The 19,296-nt window shown below is 33.7% G+C and overlaps 1 protein-coding gene across 1 annotated transcript in view; it reads right to left on the minus strand.

The window, feature by feature from the left end:
• The window catches only part of LOC113394556 (collagen alpha-1(IV) chain-like), a 27,538-nt gene continuing 8,242 nt past the window's right edge, over positions 1-19,296 (minus strand). The window contains exons 2-15 of the mRNA XM_026631905.2: positions 11,835-12,020; positions 11,668-11,712; positions 11,266-11,550; positions 10,936-11,184; positions 10,025-10,808; positions 9,562-9,822; positions 8,925-9,147; positions 8,151-8,266; positions 6,009-6,409; positions 3,032-5,102; positions 2,467-2,644; positions 2,020-2,134; positions 952-1,172; positions 1-366 (exon numbers count right to left, since the gene is read on the minus strand). Coding sequence (XP_026487690.2) covers positions 198-366; positions 952-1,172; positions 2,020-2,134; positions 2,467-2,644; positions 3,032-5,102; positions 6,009-6,409; positions 8,151-8,266; positions 8,925-9,147; positions 9,562-9,822; positions 10,025-10,808; positions 10,936-11,184; positions 11,266-11,550; positions 11,668-11,712; positions 11,835-12,020 — 5,304 coding nt within the window. The 3' untranslated portion in view covers positions 1-197. The remainder of the gene's footprint in view (positions 367-951; positions 1,173-2,019; positions 2,135-2,466; positions 2,645-3,031; positions 5,103-6,008; positions 6,410-8,150; positions 8,267-8,924; positions 9,148-9,561; positions 9,823-10,024; positions 10,809-10,935; positions 11,185-11,265; positions 11,551-11,667; positions 11,713-11,834; positions 12,021-19,296) is intronic.

The raw sequence follows: 19,296 nt of genomic DNA on the forward strand, positions 1-19,296 counted from the left end.
TATTAAAATTAAATTAAATTTATTTAAATGCGTATCGACAGTGTTATGACTTTTCGTTTATTTTTAATCGTATATAAGTGGCACAATAAGCATAAATACCTTCATATTTTATTGACTAAGTACTCGCATAAGTTTTAAGGACACCTATTCTTGTAAGTTTCTATTTTATACTGTATAATTCATGAGTAATAGCCTATTTAATAACGAGCTCTGCCACGAATATGTCGTTGGCCGCCTACGCGATGTCTGCCTCGATAGAACGGTCGGCGACGTGCCTCGTTCGGGACAGCCTCCACTGCCCCGGCGCTGCCTTGATACGCTGTTTTCGCAGTCGGGCCCGGTTGTCGTCTCATACATACTGCACATCTGAATACAGAGAAATTGGAATAATTAGGATTAACTTAAAACACTTTCGCAAGGTCTTAGTGTAAGTAATATTATTTTACAACGCACCTTCTATAACTTAGTATTTATAAAATATATATTATTTTTATCCTGCACTTATGTAAAAAAGGCAAAAAGACTAGTTAATGTAAGTTAATGTAGAGCCGTCATGATCCAGTGGCTAGAACCCGTGAAACTTACACAATGGTAGGGGATTCAAACCCGGGCAAGCATCACTAAATTTTCATGTGCTTATTTTGTACTCATAATTAAAAAAAAAAATCTGAGTTCGGCAGTGAAGAAAACATTAAACCACCAACCCGCATACGAACAGTGTACGGTGGGTACGTCGGTGGTCGTTTTTGTGCCAGTAATTGTAATTCAAACATTTTCTTTTTATAACAAAATATGTGGATGGAACATGATCCAATGATGAATCGTAAAAAAAAAAACTAATTTGGAATAACAGTTAAGATAATAATGTTATCCCTTATCGCTATTCAATTGATTCTAATAATGCTAAGTAATTTGAGATTCGTTTGTCTGTAATTTAAAAAATATATTTACCGGCTGACTTTAGACACTTGATCTGACTTTAAAGTTTGTTGCTCTGGTTTTTGGAACATTTTGTCGTCATCAATGGTCGACAACCAGTATGATACTGCCGTAGCGAAGTAGTTGCACCGACCGAGTCCGTTGCATTCAATAAACGGTTGAGTTCTAAATTCGCGGAGACATGAACCAGGTGAAATTAGACTCTGTCCCGCTGCATCTGCTCCAGCCGTATGCTGAAAACAAAATATTAATATTGTAAATACATATAATTATATCAACAAATTGCAATGCAAGATATATATTTAGGAGGTAATGCAAAAAATACGCTAAATATTACTTAACAAGCTAATCGCTGGAATACATAGATATTGTTTCCTAAATAATATATGCAAATATTAACTTTTAAGCGAATTTATAAAATTCCATATTTTAAGTATATTTTTTTCTTTACTGAAATGGAAATTCATGCATGGTATTTTTGAACGTGCGCTATTTATAGAATAACTCAAATTTAGGGGAGTAATAATTGTGGGTATTTTAAAAAATGAGCCAAAAATATAATCTAGACAATTTTATAATTGAGTTTATCGATTTTTTTTTGACATGACTGAAAATGCAGAAACTAATTACGTACTAACTAGTACCGATTTTTGCTACGTTGTTTATAAATAGGGATGACTTTGACTATTTAAAGGGTCTTGGAAAAACTACTAGTACACGAATCAATGCCGCCGTATTTATGTAACTGTAGTAAAAGTGATCGCATTCATGTAATAATTAAGTCAAACTTATACATAATTATTCACTTCGACTTATTATATTTACTTAAGTTTGTTCAGTTTGTAAACTGCAAGAAAGAACATTTTTTACTTTTAACGTTATTATGGGAATGGTTTTACTAGTGCGTTGGTTTCCCGTCACCAAACGCAGACAACGTTGCCTGTTATGACACCCACGAGAAGAGACAGAAGAGAGAGGGGTGGTTAAGTTGGCTCTATTTTTATTATATTATATTCTTCCAAAACGAACTGTATAATAAACAAAACCGAAATATATTAATTTAATAACATTGTTACTTACCATAAGGAAACTATATCCTATCCATAACTCTTCCCAGCCGCTCGGACACATTGGCACCGTGTTATTTTGACTATGCAAAGCTATAGTTCTTGTCGATGATTCACATACTTGACATCTTTAACAATATGTTTTCATTATGTGATTTTTTATTGTTAGACAAAAATGAAATATAAATTATTAATTAATAAATACATTCTACATGCATCCTAACTATCGCCCGGGTACAATTATTGTTAGGCAATCTCCCCCAAAAAAAATATTTCCCTGCTGATGCTCTAAGTCTTGACCATCATGAGCAAGGCGCTACCTACGCATGTTGCTCGGGTTTTTTGTACTCCTTGTACCCTGGACTGAGACTTGCCTGCCTGGCTTCGTGATATTTTTAAACAAACTTGTATAACTCAAAATGCTTTGTTTTTTAATATTTTTTTAAAGTTAATAACTCACCTTGAAATATATGACCCTACATCTCTAGCTTGAATTGGCGTCATAGCCATTGGCATAGGTTCCGGTGTTGATAGCCAGAAACTATAGTCTTCTCTTTGGGCGAAATCACATACGTTGTTAATGTTACAAAACATGAAAGGCATCGTAGAAAATCTTCGTAAGCAACTTCCAGGGGCACCTGTAGGAAATTTTCTTTGTAATGTGTTTCTTAATAAAAATAAACAGTTAATGGAACGATAGGATTATGAATACAAATATATATATATATATATATATAATGATATTACATGACTCTTGTTAAAAAAAAAAGAAATTTTATGGTAGATTCTCCATACTTCTTGCTTTCCTGTGCTCGCATTGTAACAAAATCAGATATTTTATTAAACTATTGCAAACTAAAATAATTACTTTACTTAAACTAAAATAATGTTTATTAAAGCTGAATTTTATGCCAATTTTTTTAATTAACAAATCTTTCCAATCTAAATGTTTATTTGAGGGTATATTATATAATAAACATTAAAGCCTGAGATTCGAGCATGATTTTTAATCATCCGTGACTTACCTAAATCTTGGCCATGTGCTTTGGCGCTAGCGACTATGTGTATCAATGAGAATCCATCCCACATAGGTGATGTCCCAGAAGGACATTGAGGAATCATTCTTGTTTGTGAATGGACTGCAAAGTAAAAACCTCTCGATTTTGGTATAGGTGGTGGCGGAGCCGGTGTTCCGGGAAGCCCTGGAGGTCCACGCGATCCATCAAATCCAACTTCTCCTCGTCGACCTATCAGGCCCTGTTCTCCTTGAGGTCCAGGATAACCAGAAGGTCCTAATTCGCCCAAATCACCAATTTCACCCTTGAAACCGGGAAGTCCATTTTGTCCAAAGCTACCAGGTGCTCCTGGAACTCCGTCGCGGCCATCAAAGCCTGCTATACCTATATCACCTTGTTCTCCAGGGTTTACTTCATGAGGGAGGACAGTGTCGCCTCTTTCACCTTTAATACCTTTAAGACCCAAATATCCTTGTAAACCGTCTTCACCCTCATCACCTATTAGACCTTTCATACCTACTTCTCCCATATATCCTCGATAGCCATTTAAACCAGAATCACCATTGTCTCCTCGCATACCTTTTATGCCATTAAATCCAGGTATACCATAATCTCCTCTTTCCCCTTTAGGACTTATAGCAAATCCAGGTTCACCAATTTCGCCCTTAGGTCCCATGAAACCAGGATTTCCTTCCATACCTCGAGCACCAGGTATACCCATGTTTCCACGTCTTCCAGGGCGACCAACACTTCCTGTTATGCCTTTTGGTCCTTGGAAACTCAATCCAGGATGACCACGAGTTCCTTCCGGGCCATCAGCTCCATTTTCACCCGGAGCACCTTTTTGTCCCATTGAACCAGGCCACCCAGGAAGCCCATCTATTCCATTTTTACCTTTTTCGCCCTGTACTGCATTAATTCCATCAAGACCAGGTAAGCCAGGAGGGCCAATATCTCCAGATTGTCCCTTAAGACCAGGTAGTCCATCATCACCAAACTCTCCTTGAAACCCTATGTCACCTTGTTCTCCTTTAAAACCTTTAATTCCAGTGAAACCTACATCTCCTCTATCTCCAGGTAAACCTTCTAATCCTTCCATTCCTATATCACCCATTTCACCTTTTGTTGCTGGCGAATAACTGCTTGGACCTATGTCACCGCGTTCTCCTTTAGGACCCATGTCACCTCTAATCCCTTCAAGTCCAGGTAACCCAACATCGCCAGGGAAACCAGGCACACCCATCTGACCAGGTTCACCACTATCGCCATAATCGCCTTTCAGTCCAGATCTTCCAGCAAAACCTATACCTCCTTGCATGCCTTTAGGTCCATTATATCCTGGTAATCCAGGTTGACCAGGAAGGCCTTCATAACCTTTATCTCCGATCGGGCCTTTCGTACCCTCTTCACCGTAATCGCCAATTTGTCCTTTAATTCCCTTTAATCCTTGTCGACCTGGTATTCCTGTGTTACCTGGTAGACCTTTAAGGCCATCACGTCCCCTTATATCAAATCCACGACTTCCTCTATCACCCTTTCTTCCTTTTTGACCATAAATTCCGGGCCTTCCATCGAGTCCTCTATAACCTGGGTTTCCTATATCACCTTTCATACCTTTAGAAGCGTTTTCTCCACGTATACCTTGAAGACCCATGAAACCTATATCTCCTATTTGTCCTTTCACACCGGGCCATCCATCTAAGCCATCTTCACCAGGATTACCTGCATCACCATAAGGTCCCTTATTTCCTTGTAATCCGCGTAGTCCTGGCTTACCTGGTAAACCTCTATTTCCTGTAATACCTGACACACCTCGCTCCCCAGTTTCTCCATGAATACCAGGTCTTCCTATAAATCCTTGAAATCCGACGATTCCTGGAAAACCTCGTTCGCCAGTCCACCCTCTAATTCCAATTAGGCCCGCTTCACCTTTTGTTCCTTTTTGCCCAACATCACCTTGTAAACCATGATTTCCTTGTAAGCCTGGTTGACCGATTATGCCAATAAATCCGGGTCTTCCAGGTATGCCAGGTAGTCCACGAGCTCCTTGTACCACTATTCCTGGTTGACCTTTTCGACCCTGTTATAAATAACATAAATTTAATTACACGAGAAATGGCTACTGCAAATACAATGTTTTGTTATATTGTTAATTCAAATAAGCCAACCTGTAGAATCATAAGTAGCAGGAGCTACTACCTACATCTAATTCTGTTTTAATTGTAAAAACGTTATGTATTTAACATCGATCCAGTTGCCTAAATGACTACAGCATACATAATATTTTAGACAAAAATTTAATTTCGAGTTTTTTTTATTACAGTTTTATTAAATAGTTAACTTAAATAAAATTTTATTATTAATATTTAAACATTTAAACATATTATGTTATTAGAAATTTTCTAAAATACTACCAAGGCTCAATCGTATCGCATAGCGCGCTGCTATGCTGTTGCCACTCGAAGGTTATGAGTATCTCTAATTGTTACGAATCTACCACATACCATGCCTCATTGTTAAGAATGAAATAAAAAAATGGTCTTCATAATATCTTAATTCTCAATAAATCGAATAGAATCTTCAAATTCTTCCTTGTCTTTCTGGCAGGTTCAGATTTTCTTTATAATTTGTTAGACACATTATGATAACGTCATTCATTCGTTTTTGAACCAAAAACATAGCTAATTTATTATAATCATGTAAGCGAACCGCAAGGTTTTTTTTTATTAAAATTTAATTACATTTTTTTTAAATATTTCAGATATATTGTTAAAGTTATAAAATAAATCACATATCTAATAGGATGCCAGATCTAATATGGGCAATTTAACCATCTGATGGTACGTTGTCAACTTTATTGATCGATATTGAAGCTGTTCAAGCGGAACATAGCGATACCATGAGTTGTCTTATTTTACACCAAATTAAAATTATATTTTGCTTGTAAATATTTTTACTAAAACAATACGACATCAAAAACACTTACCGGAGGTCCGAATGGGCCTAGTGGACCAGTGTCTCCGGGAATTCCTGTTTCTCCTTTAGATCCCATTACTCCAGCTCGGCCAGGTGATCCCGGGTATCCAGATGGGCCCTCATCTCCCGCATCCCCCTTTGTTCCGTCAATGCCTCTTTCACCATATATAATAGAGTAACCGACATCTCCACGTGACCCTTTTTTTCCCTTTTCTGCAGAGAATCCTATTGGTCCTTGTTGTCCTGGATTACCTGGTTCTCCATAGGGACCAGTGTCACCTTTATCACCAGGAAATCCTCTAGCACCTATAGGTCCTTGTTGTGAAATACCTGGGATACCCATGTCACCTCTTCGACCTTGAAATCCGCCGTATCCAATATCTCCAGCTTCTCCCTTTCTTCCAGTAAACCCTGGATAACAGTTCGACGCATTAAGTATATGTGAAAGTCATAATTATCACGAAAAATAAATAATCTTTTTCTGACAAATGAATGCCGCAATCTGATTACGTTATAATAATTAAAATGAAGTTCAAACGTTAATATGTTAGAACTAAAACATCATTGTCTACTTGTAATCAAATATCGTAATCATTTTAGGTTTAGTTTAATTATAATAGTAAAAATTGTTGTGTAAATATTGTGATATTTTGCCGATATTTGTATATTTTTTTATTTGCATGAGTATAAGAAATATATAATTAATCACAATCATTCCAATAATCAAAATTAGGTAACCTATGAGTACAACTCATATTTGAATTTCGGAAGGAATGCACGGCAGGTTCACAGCGTGAATAATGTTTGTAATGTGAATGGTTTTACAAAATACCTCATTTACAGCTCATTTTACGAAAAAAATTCAATCTTTATTTATTAATATTTTTCAAGATATAGTCATGAACAATTTCAATTGTTGCTATTAGTAAAAAACGAGATGAGCCAAGTTGTATAGTGCTCCAGATTGTACTTAAAATATGATATCTATACCATTTATTTCAACATATTTTTTTATGCTAAGAATAAGACACAATATTAGTAGTCGTGATTTGAAATTACAATTTCCTACTCAAACTTACGATCGCAAGTACATTATACATGTTATTAAAATATTTTCATGTTAGCCCTCTAATTATAAGAAATCGTTGGATTTTATCGTTAACAATTCTCTTCCAGCCTATTATGTGGTTAAACGATATAATTTTTTTACCTGTTACTAGATTCTTATACCTTATGAAACATATAATTAAATATTATTGCATTCTTTTATACATTCAGGCTTCATAAATAATTCTATAATTATTTTATAATACATCATATTAATAATTTCTTGTTATCGAGTGTAAAAATACGAAAATAGTATCACACGATAAGACAAGCGAGAAATGACAGTTTGAAATTTGACGGTATATATAAGACAAATAATTATTCTTTCTATCAACGTTTGAATACGACATTATTAGTATATAATTTAATTAATACTAATAAAAATATATACGTTATGATATCATATTTGATTAATAAACAAAAACGCGCGCCTAACTAAGAACTTTTTTCAATTTAATATTAAATAGCAATATTTGATAAAGGAAATCGAACAGAAGTAAGTAGTCGATTGAAATTATTTCATTTTTTGTAAAAAAAATGTTTAGTGTAAGATAGTCAAAAGATGGTCGCCTATCAACATAATGGTCCAACTATTGTATAGTGATTATTCTGTATTCTTTAAATGTGTAGATTTCACGATAATATTTTAGAAACAGGGTTTCTTTCTATATTTAACATTTTAAACTGTGTTATTACGTCGGTACTCAAATGTTTTATTTCATGGTAGAACTTTGTATCTATCTTTGACTCCTCCACGTAGTTACTATCAATTCATCACATATTCTACCGCCAAGGAGCATTCCATTGTATTGTTGTTTTCCGATTGGACGGTCGAATGAGCCAGTGTGACAATAAGCACAAGGGATATAACATCTTCGTTATTAAGTTAGTTGGCGCATTCGCGATTTCACGATGGATTATATTTCTTACGGCTTCAACGTCTATGGGCGGTGGTGACCACTTACAATCAGATGGCCCATTGTCCGTCCGACTACTTAATTTATAAAGAAATAGAAGATTTTATTAATAATATCAAAATACGAACCACGTATTCCAGGTGGTCCTGTTATTCCTTTCTGTCCCTTTGAATTGATTTCAAAACCAAGCGCGTCTCCAGCGTCACCTTTTAAGCCATCTTCTCCAGGTTCACCCCGTTCTCCCCTTAGAAAAAAAAATGGAATTAAAAATTAACTGAAACTAACAAAGGTTGTGTTTTAGTACTCTACCCGCTAACATTGTCAAGACCTTTATGACCGACAGTATATAAACAATCCGAATCAGAAATCAGAATTCCAACCAATATATGTGTATATATATATTATAGCGCCATATATTACTGTGATGTTGTGGTTGATTTGTCAGTTGATATTTTTTTTTATCAATAGTAGTAATATTTTGAAAGTAAGAGGTGAATCTTTACGTAAAGTAAGTTTGACGATTTATCAAATCGTTTAAATTTTAGTTATCCACTGAATAAAAAAATAAATGAACTGATTGACGTACAACGCACAGCCTACATCGGTGGGTCTTTCAGGGTGAAATTTTACACTTGAATTCCATATGGAATGTAGCACTAAAATGGATTTTTTGAAATTCCTCTACTGAGGATTAAATGGAACATGAAAGTTTGTAGGTAATTTGTCATTTTCGATGTTAGAAATATGGAAATTGATTTTTAGGAATTATATTATGCCTAAGAAAATAATTTAAAAATGGGTGGATTTCTAAATAATATATTATATGGGTTATCTCATCGGGCACACGGCTACTCTATAAGGAAATCTAATTAGTCTAAGATACCTCACACATTTGTACCTACTTTATGCCTATATCTCCCTTTTCACCAAAAAGAAAAGCCATTGGTACATCAGCATTTGTCCCATCCCATCCAGGTAATCCATCTCGGCCTTTAGATCCATTACGACCAGGTGAACCAGCGAAACCTTCATCACCCATTAAGCCTTTGAGACCCTTAAAGCCATGAGGGCCAGGTGGTCCAGGCCAACCAGGATCGCCGCGAAAGCCAGGACTACCAGCAAAACCTGTATTTCATATATTTTGATGTTATTGTATATGTTTTAATTTGAGTTCATTTTAGTAGTTTTCAGTAAAAAATATTCTCGGTTGCACTTTGCTTGATATGCTTTCAGAAAAAATAACCGTATTTTGTAAAATAAATTGATATATTTTTTGTCAATTCAAAATTATTTGTTATTTAAAAAAAATATATGTAATGAACTAAATTCTACCACCTCTCAATCATTACTGTAGTATTTCGGTATAATTAAGTATTTCGGCTTCTGCATTCTGGATTCCAGCGAGAAGCACTGGCAAAACATTCAGAAGTCAATGTTTTAACTATTTATCCAATAAAATCTACGAATTTAGTCCGTTCAACAAAAAAATGATAAAGTAATACTTTTTTCAAGTTTTATAATGTATTGTTCTGTACTTGCCTGGGTTACCACGGGGTCCAGGTTCAGCTTTAGTTAAAGAGAGTGGCGGTTGTATAAGCAGACCTTTCCGTCCTTTCGGTCCTTGTGCTCCGGCCATTCCCGATTGACCTTTATTACCCTTTGGACCTGGTGGTCCATGTAAACCTGGTAAACCCGATTGTCCCTTTTGTCCGCGAGGGCCAGGTAAACCTTCGAATCCTGGGTAACCCTTTTGGCCTGGAAAACCATCATCTCCTCTTTGTCCCTTAGATCCAGGTAGACCTAAAATAAAAAACTATATTTATTGCAACGTTACAGCACATTCATGTAGCGTAATAATTATTTCACAAAATAAATCCATTCATTTGGCCATAATTGAAGAAAAATAAAGAAATTTTGTAAATGCTTTTAATATTATATATTATAACTTAACGTATAAAAATACTTATATTTTGTAACTGTTTAATTAGTAATATATGTGTACCTGATGGGCAGTAAGGACAATCGTCACCACGGTCTCCTTTATATCCAAGAAAACCTGGTCTTCCGGGTTCTCCTGGGTCACCAACTGCTCCTGGACGACCTATTGGCCCATCATCTCCTGGTGGACCAACACCAGTTACACCACGTCCAGGATAACCTGGTGGTCCCATATACCCTACCTCTCCTCTATCACCTCTTAAACCTGGCAATCCATCCATTCCTGGTTCACCTCCCTCTCCATCTGGACCTACTACAGTTGCTCCCTTAAAACCTTTAGGTCCCAGAACACCGGGAAGACCGGGTTTGCCCATTGGGCCCATGGGTCCAGGCAAACCTTTAAAACCATCGTCTCCAGGTTCTCCTTTTACAGAGGTTCCAGGTGGCCCTGCTCTACCAGGAAGACCTTTAGTACCAGGCAACCCCGATGGGCCCATTATACCAGGTAATCCAGGAACACCATCAGCACCTCTAAGTCCTATAGGACCACCGTAACCAATTGGTCCTTGCGGTCCCATTGAGCCAGGTAAAAGTGGTTCATTTAATCTTTCATCGTAAATTCCTACTTCTCCCATTGGCCCTTGTTCACCAGGTATACCTGGTTTACCATCTTCTCCAATTGCTCCAGAAAGACCATCTTCTCCATTTGGTCCATCATATCCTGGCCAACCTTTATCACCTTTCGGTCCAAGAGGTCCAGCTTTACCACGATAACCAGTTTTACCCCTGGGACCCTCAACACCTTGATCACCTTTGTAGCCTTGAGGTCCATTAGTTCCATAACGTCCCTTTTTATAATAAAAACAGTAGGTTATTAAATGAGTAAGTGATTTTTTAGCTACGACAATAATTACGTCTAAGCATTGAATATGTTGTCAACGGCAATTTTAAAAATTATAAATTTAAATAGCTTACCGGAGCACCTGTAGAACCTAGTTCTCCTTTCAATCCCTTAACACCCTGAGCACCTTGATATCCTTTATCACCTTTATTTCCTTTTGCTAAGATAGTAAAGTTTTGTTGTACATGGTCGATATAAACTACTTCTGTTGGTCTTCCAGGTTCACCGATTTCTCCTTGATCTCCTTTTTCTCCTGGTGGGCCTACAACGTCATCACCAGTATCCCCTCTATATCCTATTTCTCCTCGAAAACCCATGGATCCCTTAAGTAATAAATAATATTATGTCAAATATATTGTGTTTATTCATTTGAAATAGTTTATTCCAATTTTTAAAAGTTTTACCTGATCACCATCTTCACCTGGCGGGCCGCTATCCCCTCTCCATCCAGTTGGACCTGGCGGACCAATGAGTCCATGTCGTCCGAAATCACCTTGGTCTCCTTTAGCACCTCTTGAATTTACTCCTCCTTCTCCAGCTAAGCCTTGTAATCCTTTTTCTCCATATGGTCCAGGCAACCCTCTATCCCCCGGGTACCCTTGCGGTCCCGGAACTCCTATTTCACCATCTACACCACTACATCCATCTAGTCCCGCTAAGCCCCGTATACCTTCTAACCCGATTTGACCCTAGAGAACACAAAATAATACGAAAGTATGATAACGTTATATGTAGGTATAAAAACCGCATTCGACATCAACACCAACTGCGTAATACAACAAGTTAATTTTAATTATTCAAATTACCTGGGGTCCAGTATATCCTCTAACTCCATAAGGTCCATCAATACCCTGAAAACATATTACATTTAATTGTATTGCATTTTGGTGCAACTAAATGTGCAAGGAATATTAATAATATAATAATAATTCGTTGCGTATGTTTTATTAACCATTGAAATATAAATTCATACCCGTTCTCCTTTGTCGCCGTAGTCACCTTGTTGGCCCCATTCGCCAGGTTCTCCTGGTACCCCGATACGACCTTCAGGTCCATCGTCTCCATAGTCACCCTGAGGACCTGGTATTCCTCGATAACCTTGGTCTCCACGGTCACCTTTAAGACCAGTACAATCACATACAGTCTGGTTGCAAATAACCTGTAAATCGATTGAATATGGTTAGTATTTTTTCCGCTTGATTTTTTTATTGAATAAATGTAACTCATAGATTTGGCTTAAATATAATTTATTTTAATTTAATAGTAAATTAATTTTTAAAAATACTTTTTATACACTAATTGTGTTTGGGAAAGTGATTATAAAGTAACGGCAGATCAAGAACATAAATGTAGTAGTACCACTAGGAACGTGCCTTATCGGCAGGACCTCTGACATACATACGTTGCCACCGTGAGTGTAAAAGTTACTTCCTACTTTTTAATATAGCACAAAACCTTCGATCGTTACAAAAGAGAGCATTATTTAATTTCTCAAATATGTTTTTGTAAGTTACAAAAGTATTCATATGTTGTCCTCGTCGAAAAAAAAACATCAATTTTTCTTTTTATATTCGTTCTTCAATCTAAAATATTATATATATCGAGACGGGTTAGTTATTAATAAGTAGCACCCATGTGAAGCCGTGTGAAGCTAGTGTATTGTATTATATTGGTATTTTATTATTATCTTTTATCTGAGTTTATAGCGGGTTCTTATTTCGTCTATTTTTTTACGTTTTCTCATGTATATGTTTTAATCCATTTTTTTTTATCGGTAACACTGAAGTATATCAATTGCTACCAAACAAAAAATAAAGTAAGTCGGTTGACAAATGGTCAAAAGGTATAAAATAAAAACTGTTTAGTCTTTGCCTATTTTTATATACAAGTAAATATCTATACTTATATGTATATAGGTCGAGGTTTCATTTTATGAAAAATGTCTACCCTGAGGATGGAATTTTAGGTCGCTTGTTTCCTCTATTTAAGGAAACCGTTGGATTATATTATATATATTCATATAAACAGAGATAGGAAAATCACGTACCTACTTTGCTTTAATTAAAATACAAATTTCAAAATATTTTTGCGCGTTTTTAATACAAAATGAATTTGAATTATAAAATACATAATCAAAATACTGTGTTTTAAACATTTTCATTATTTAAATATAATTAATTGCAATTTATTGTGACAAATGCCCTCCTCCAAGAACGATTTTAACTTAAACGCTTGAAACTTGGAAGTTTTTCATTAGTTTTCCTATTCCTATATAATTTTGTAAAATAGTAAGCTTTATGCTAAATGTATTTTGAAGAGCGAACTATTAATTAAAAAATAAATCAGTCAGGTATTTAAAATACCAATTCCAATTACATTTTTAGAAAGTAATTAAAATACAGATTTAATTATATGGCACTGAACCTTGGTGGCATATTTCGTTGACGGCTATCTTTATGCTCCAGTCAGTCCTTTGATATACGAGTGTAGCCTACTGATCTTCTTATAATAACATATATGTGTTTTAATCTATAATCTATATGTCATCTTTAACAATCATAATATAGAGCCATTTGTGAGAATTTCAGCAGAAATCAAATTTCTTGTAATTATATAGAATGAGCAAAAATACATTATTTATTAAGAAGAATGATACCAATTTATAAAATTGTCGTAAAGAAATTGCTAAATTTGCAAGACGCAATTTAATATACAGTTGATTCTTATACGGCTCGTCAATTTCAAAAACGTATAAATTAATACAGGCTTGTAATATATGGACTCAATAGTCATATAGGAAACGTGCATATAATATATCAATCTTATGTAATTATGTGCGCGTTTAATCAAAAATATTGCCCCATTTCGGCAACTATTTTTATTATTATACTCTTGTTAGTTCACGTAATCAAGATAGTGTGCATATCGTTGTAAAAAAAACTTAATGGACCAATTTATTTTTTTAAATTTATCTAATGTGATAGAAACGTAAAAAGAATGGTCTAGAAACTTTTCTCGTCAATTAGTTGTGAAACCTGAAAACACTTCACAAATTGTTTTATTTTTTAATAAATCAGTTTCATTATTATAGTACTATGTGTCGCTTAATTATTATTTATAATAAACTAAAGGACTTATGGTAAATATATATTTCGTATAACTTTGATTGGGCAATTATGTAAAATTGTTTTTTTTTCCGATTCAATGAACGTCATAAGATGTGCATTTTTTTTTATTTTTCATGAAGTCAATTTTGTTATGCTTTATGTGCGTTTATAAATAACTTAAGAAAATACTTGACACCACATGATATAGACAAATTTATCGATCTCTTATATATGACCTAAACAAGATATTTTCAAATACATCATGTACTTATATCATTTTTGATCACATTTTACGTCAATAAATCTTTTAAAATACATTTCTGATTCATAAGTCAGTCATTCTATAAAAAAACGTAGTTACGTTTTTTTATAGAACGTATAAATTATATTAGAAGAAAAATATTATTATATGTTTATCCGACATCAATTAAGAAGGATTTCGATTCATAACCATAAACAAAATAGGAAATTGAATAAAGTGTACATTACATAATATTACTAATTACATTTTGGCGGGACAACACGTCAATATCTTTTCCCCTTATCTAATTAATTCAATTCCCAGATTACCTCACTGCCAACTGCAACAATGGTAACAAATTGACAGACAGACTTACTTCAGCATTAATGTTAGTATACACGTAAATGAAATGCGGGATAGAATCATAGCTCAATCTGAGTTTAAATTGATGAATATAATTTACGACTTTGTTGCTTCGCTTCATGTTTTATAATTTATGGTCTTTTTTATGAAGGTAAATTCAGATTAATGTCGCTATGTTTCGTGTATATCGAAAAGTGCATTTAAAAATGTTAGTAAATCATCGTCTTGCTGAAAAGCTTCATTCCAGTCAATGTATAACTTTATTTATCCCGGAAAAATAGAACAGTGTCTATTTTTAATTAATCGCGTTCACATCAGTCTTACTTATTAGCTTCATTTGTTATAAATTAAATGCTTAAGGGTAATTTAAACAAATGTTTAATTTAACCTAAAACACCATGCTATTATATTATTAATAAGAAAAAGGGTAACACATGAATTACGAACTCCTCGAACAACATTTATATTTATTTAGCTTATAATTTTTTAATTAATAATAATATTTTAATTAATTTTAGTGTCGTGGTTTATTAACTTTAGCGCGGATTTTATTTTACTGGCGCAATAAATAATATGATGTCATCCTTAAATGTATGTTCATTTATTTTAATGGTTAAACCGAACCGGTCTGCGCCTAAATAGTATTTGCAGATGCTATATTGTTATCTTTAATCATTTTATTGTCTGACGCCTAGTAACCTATTTATTATGGAAGCAAATAGTAACCTTGATGGTGCAGTTCGTTAATAATAATTAACTTAACTAAGAAACACAATGACGAATTACACATCACAACAATTATATTATTGTGGCGTGAAAGCTCTAATGAATATTTTCGCCTTTATTCAGAGTAAGTCCGAATTTACGCAGTAATTAATTAACTCTACTTGTAATTGAAATAACACTTATTGTGTAATAACAATAATTGTTGCTATTTAGTAATTCAGTATTTGCGTGTTTTTAATACGTAGATTTACAATTTTTAAGTTTAATATTAATATTTTAGGAGTAGAATTAGTATTTCAATTATTCAAGAAAATTTTATAAAAGAGTTATGCTATTATTTTACATATTTATTGTAGGTATTTTTCAATATAATTAAAGTTTAATTAAAGTATAATTAAAGGATTTTAAATCCTGAATGAAATATAAGTAACAGTAGCGCAGCCTGTAAATATTGTACGGGTGGTCTAAGACTTTTCCTTTTGAAAAGCCTTGGTTGGTGGATACGCAGTTGACAGATTTTATACAGTATTCGACACAGGCAAGTATCCTTACGATGTTTTCCTTCATTGCTAACCACGAGATGAATTAAAATTCAAATGAAAATTATGTAGTTATATACGGCTATGAACCTCCAATTTTATTTCTATTCTAACTACTGGGACATCAATGATGATCATCATGAATGATGAATGATGATGATTGAACGATAAATATTAATAATTTTGGTGACAGCATGATTAGTTATAATACATATTGGTTTTATGTTATGACTGATCGAATTAAGTTGATACCAATTACAAAACATTACATAATGACTTGCCTTTTCTAGAATATTGATTATTGAATATTAACCGTTTTGACAACGGAAAAAGATATTTTGAATATAATTAATACATTTTTTGTTACGAGTTTGTAGATTCTACTTATGTACTGCGTGAATTTAACCATTTATAAAATATATTAAACTGACTATTCGATTAACGACGATTCGTCGATTGATATATTACAATCATATCATGACATATTATAATACAATCAAATTCGAATAACAAACAGCTATTCGAATAGGTAACGCTTACAATCATATACTTATAGGTATTAGAGTAGGTACTGCGGTAATTCGAAGTGTCATTTGATTTTAGGAATGTGCTATCTCATAAAGAATTTGATGCGGTGAGGTTGGGTGGATGACTATGATGATTGAATTCAACTAACATTGAATGATATGCTTTTATATACATATATACATTGTAAGATTATTAATATTTCTATTGTAATTACTTATAGTTATAATAATTACTAATGAGTTAAGTGTTTACAGATATAAATAAAAATATATATATAGGTGTTGTGAATTCCAAAGCCTATTTCGTAATTTCATGAATGTCTAACCGAACTAAACACTTTTTGGTAGGGTCTGATGACAGCATTTTGTAGTAGGTATTACAGCAGCCGTCGATTATAGAACGAGTGAGTCATTAGTTGCAATTCAAGGAACGGGCTGGATAAACAATCATTGCAGTGTCCCAAGCGATAACGGCCATTCGCACATCCCGCAGCGTCCGTCCTGCGACCCGCGCGCCGCCTCCCCGCGCCTTGCGCTCATTACACGCTACCACGTGTAAAAACCATACAAGAACACATTTTATACTAAGATAAAGCAATTAACATCATCTTTTAACGAAAATATGCTCATTCAATAAAACGGTTCATTTATAACAATACCGAAGCCTGAATCAAAAACATAAAATACAAATACATAAATAGTAAAAAGAAAACAAGCTATATAGTCCAAGAGTAAACATAGTATTTCTTGTTTAGAATTACGTCTGGGGCCAATCCTGATTGTAGAACAAGATAACGTTTACTAGAAGAATACATTGCCATCAGAACTGAGCCAACATATCAAATTTCAAATCCATAGGATAAGAGGAAATGGTTCTAATTCATTTTGTTAGATTTGATCAAAAGAACTTACAAAAAATAACTTCAATAAAAGCTTGTAAAAACGGAATTTATCTGTTGTATGTAAACTTATAAAAGAAGCGTAGAAGTAATTTTTATTACTTCAGAGATTTACTAATACGCTATTATTAATCATAATGATAAAAGAAAAATGGAACATTCAGGAATTTACGAGCAATTTGTCGGTATCTGGTGACCCCGGCAACTCGTAAATGCGTTCCCGATACACCTCGGTAGTTGCTGTTTGTAAAACATAAATCCTATGTCTGAAGTTAAGGAATTGTTTTAGAATATAACACATTTACTATTGCTCTGTAGAGCATACTACAAAATATGAGTTTTGTAAGACTACTAAGAACATCTTTACCAAACTACTGTCTATTATACATCCTTAATCAACTACATCTGAGTGGTTATAGATTTCTGTATTACTGTACTACCGGTTTTATGGCTATAATAATAAATTAATGGTTAATTTTATAAAATTTTCGTAGTTTTTTTATTTGTTTAATCATTATTTCCGAAGATAAAGTTATTTTGATGTCGATGTGTTGTGGCCTTCAAAAGTACCCTTACAGTCTGAATATTTTGAAAAATTGTGATGTCTTTCATTCAGAATTTCATTCGACCCATGCAAGTCACAGCGGTGAGCACAAGAATCTCGGCGAGTAATTATTACATTTCTCAATATAAAAGAACTGTAAGTAGCGCGTGCACGTAATACTTATGGATACGTAGGTCTGGTGTAACTTTCAAATGATTTCATTGACAATTTAGACGTTTCAGCGATTCTCTACTATGTTACCGAGCGCAACGATTTTCATAAATCTGTGAACAGTAATTCGCCAATGTACAAGCTATCAGTGACTGTACTAAATTTAGATCAGGAACATGACGGTACGTTCAACTGGCTTTTGTTACAGTACTGAAACTATTGACCTATTTAATATTACTGGAAGTAAGTAATAATTTTCAGTGCAATGTACGCAGTAATAAAACGGACCTGCGAGTGAAGCGTTGCGTTATATGCACTTGCAAATAATAGTTTCTTACTAAATCGATTTAAGCACACCATTAAGTGTTAACGTGCCACCGCATTGCATTTCTGTACAGACTTAGATCTTTTTTAAATCAATATACCATTAATTCAATCACTTATTATTATAACATAAACTGGTGATACAAATATACTTCAATTTAGTAAACGATAATTAATTTAATTAGTTTTAGAACTGACATTATATACGTAAAAGCTTATTTTAAAAGTTCCCTTCATTTAATTCGATGAACACTAATTCCACACTGAAATATTTTAAGATTTCGTAGATAATAGAACATTTATTAATTATTAACTGTGATTATTAATATTACATTTTATGTAGATAATATATATAGCTATGGTAAATGGTCAATTATTTTTTATCTATATATAATTTAAGCAGGTACATTCTACTAACTACTACAATACTACTTCAAAACGTATAAGTATATACGTAAATTAGACGTACTTACGATACGTTAACTACAAAGAAACAATATTATAAAACATGCATCATAGTCTTATCAATGTATCTACTATAAATAAAAACCTAACGTTTTAATACATTGAAATGATATCAAAATATAAAAAATGAGGAACACGGATACTTCCTCCAAGGTTCAATGTTCTATGTTACCCTACGTCACGACGATAAAGACTCGACTCATGAATTGCGCCCGATCATTGACAGGACGACTCACCCCAGAATACCGACAGCGTTAACGTTATTATATTTAATTGTTTTATCTACAAAACTTCAGATATCACGTTATTTCTAGGCCATATACAATTATTATGAAAAGGATTACCTAGACTTTTACCGCTAAATTCATGTAATGGAAAAATAGATAATAGAAATAATAATGTATTTCTTAGACTCTATCCTCATAAAATAACTTGTCTATGTTTATTTAACTTATTTATTTCATCTTTTGGGGTTATAAAAACATACGTAACTCATTCAAATATTGTATGTTTCGTTCATCAATGTAAT

The sequence above is a fragment of the Vanessa tameamea genome, chromosome 4 (genome assembly GCF_037043105.1).
Source record: "Vanessa tameamea isolate UH-Manoa-2023 chromosome 4, ilVanTame1 primary haplotype, whole genome shotgun sequence".
NCBI lineage: Eukaryota > Metazoa > Arthropoda > Insecta > Lepidoptera > Nymphalidae > Vanessa > Vanessa tameamea.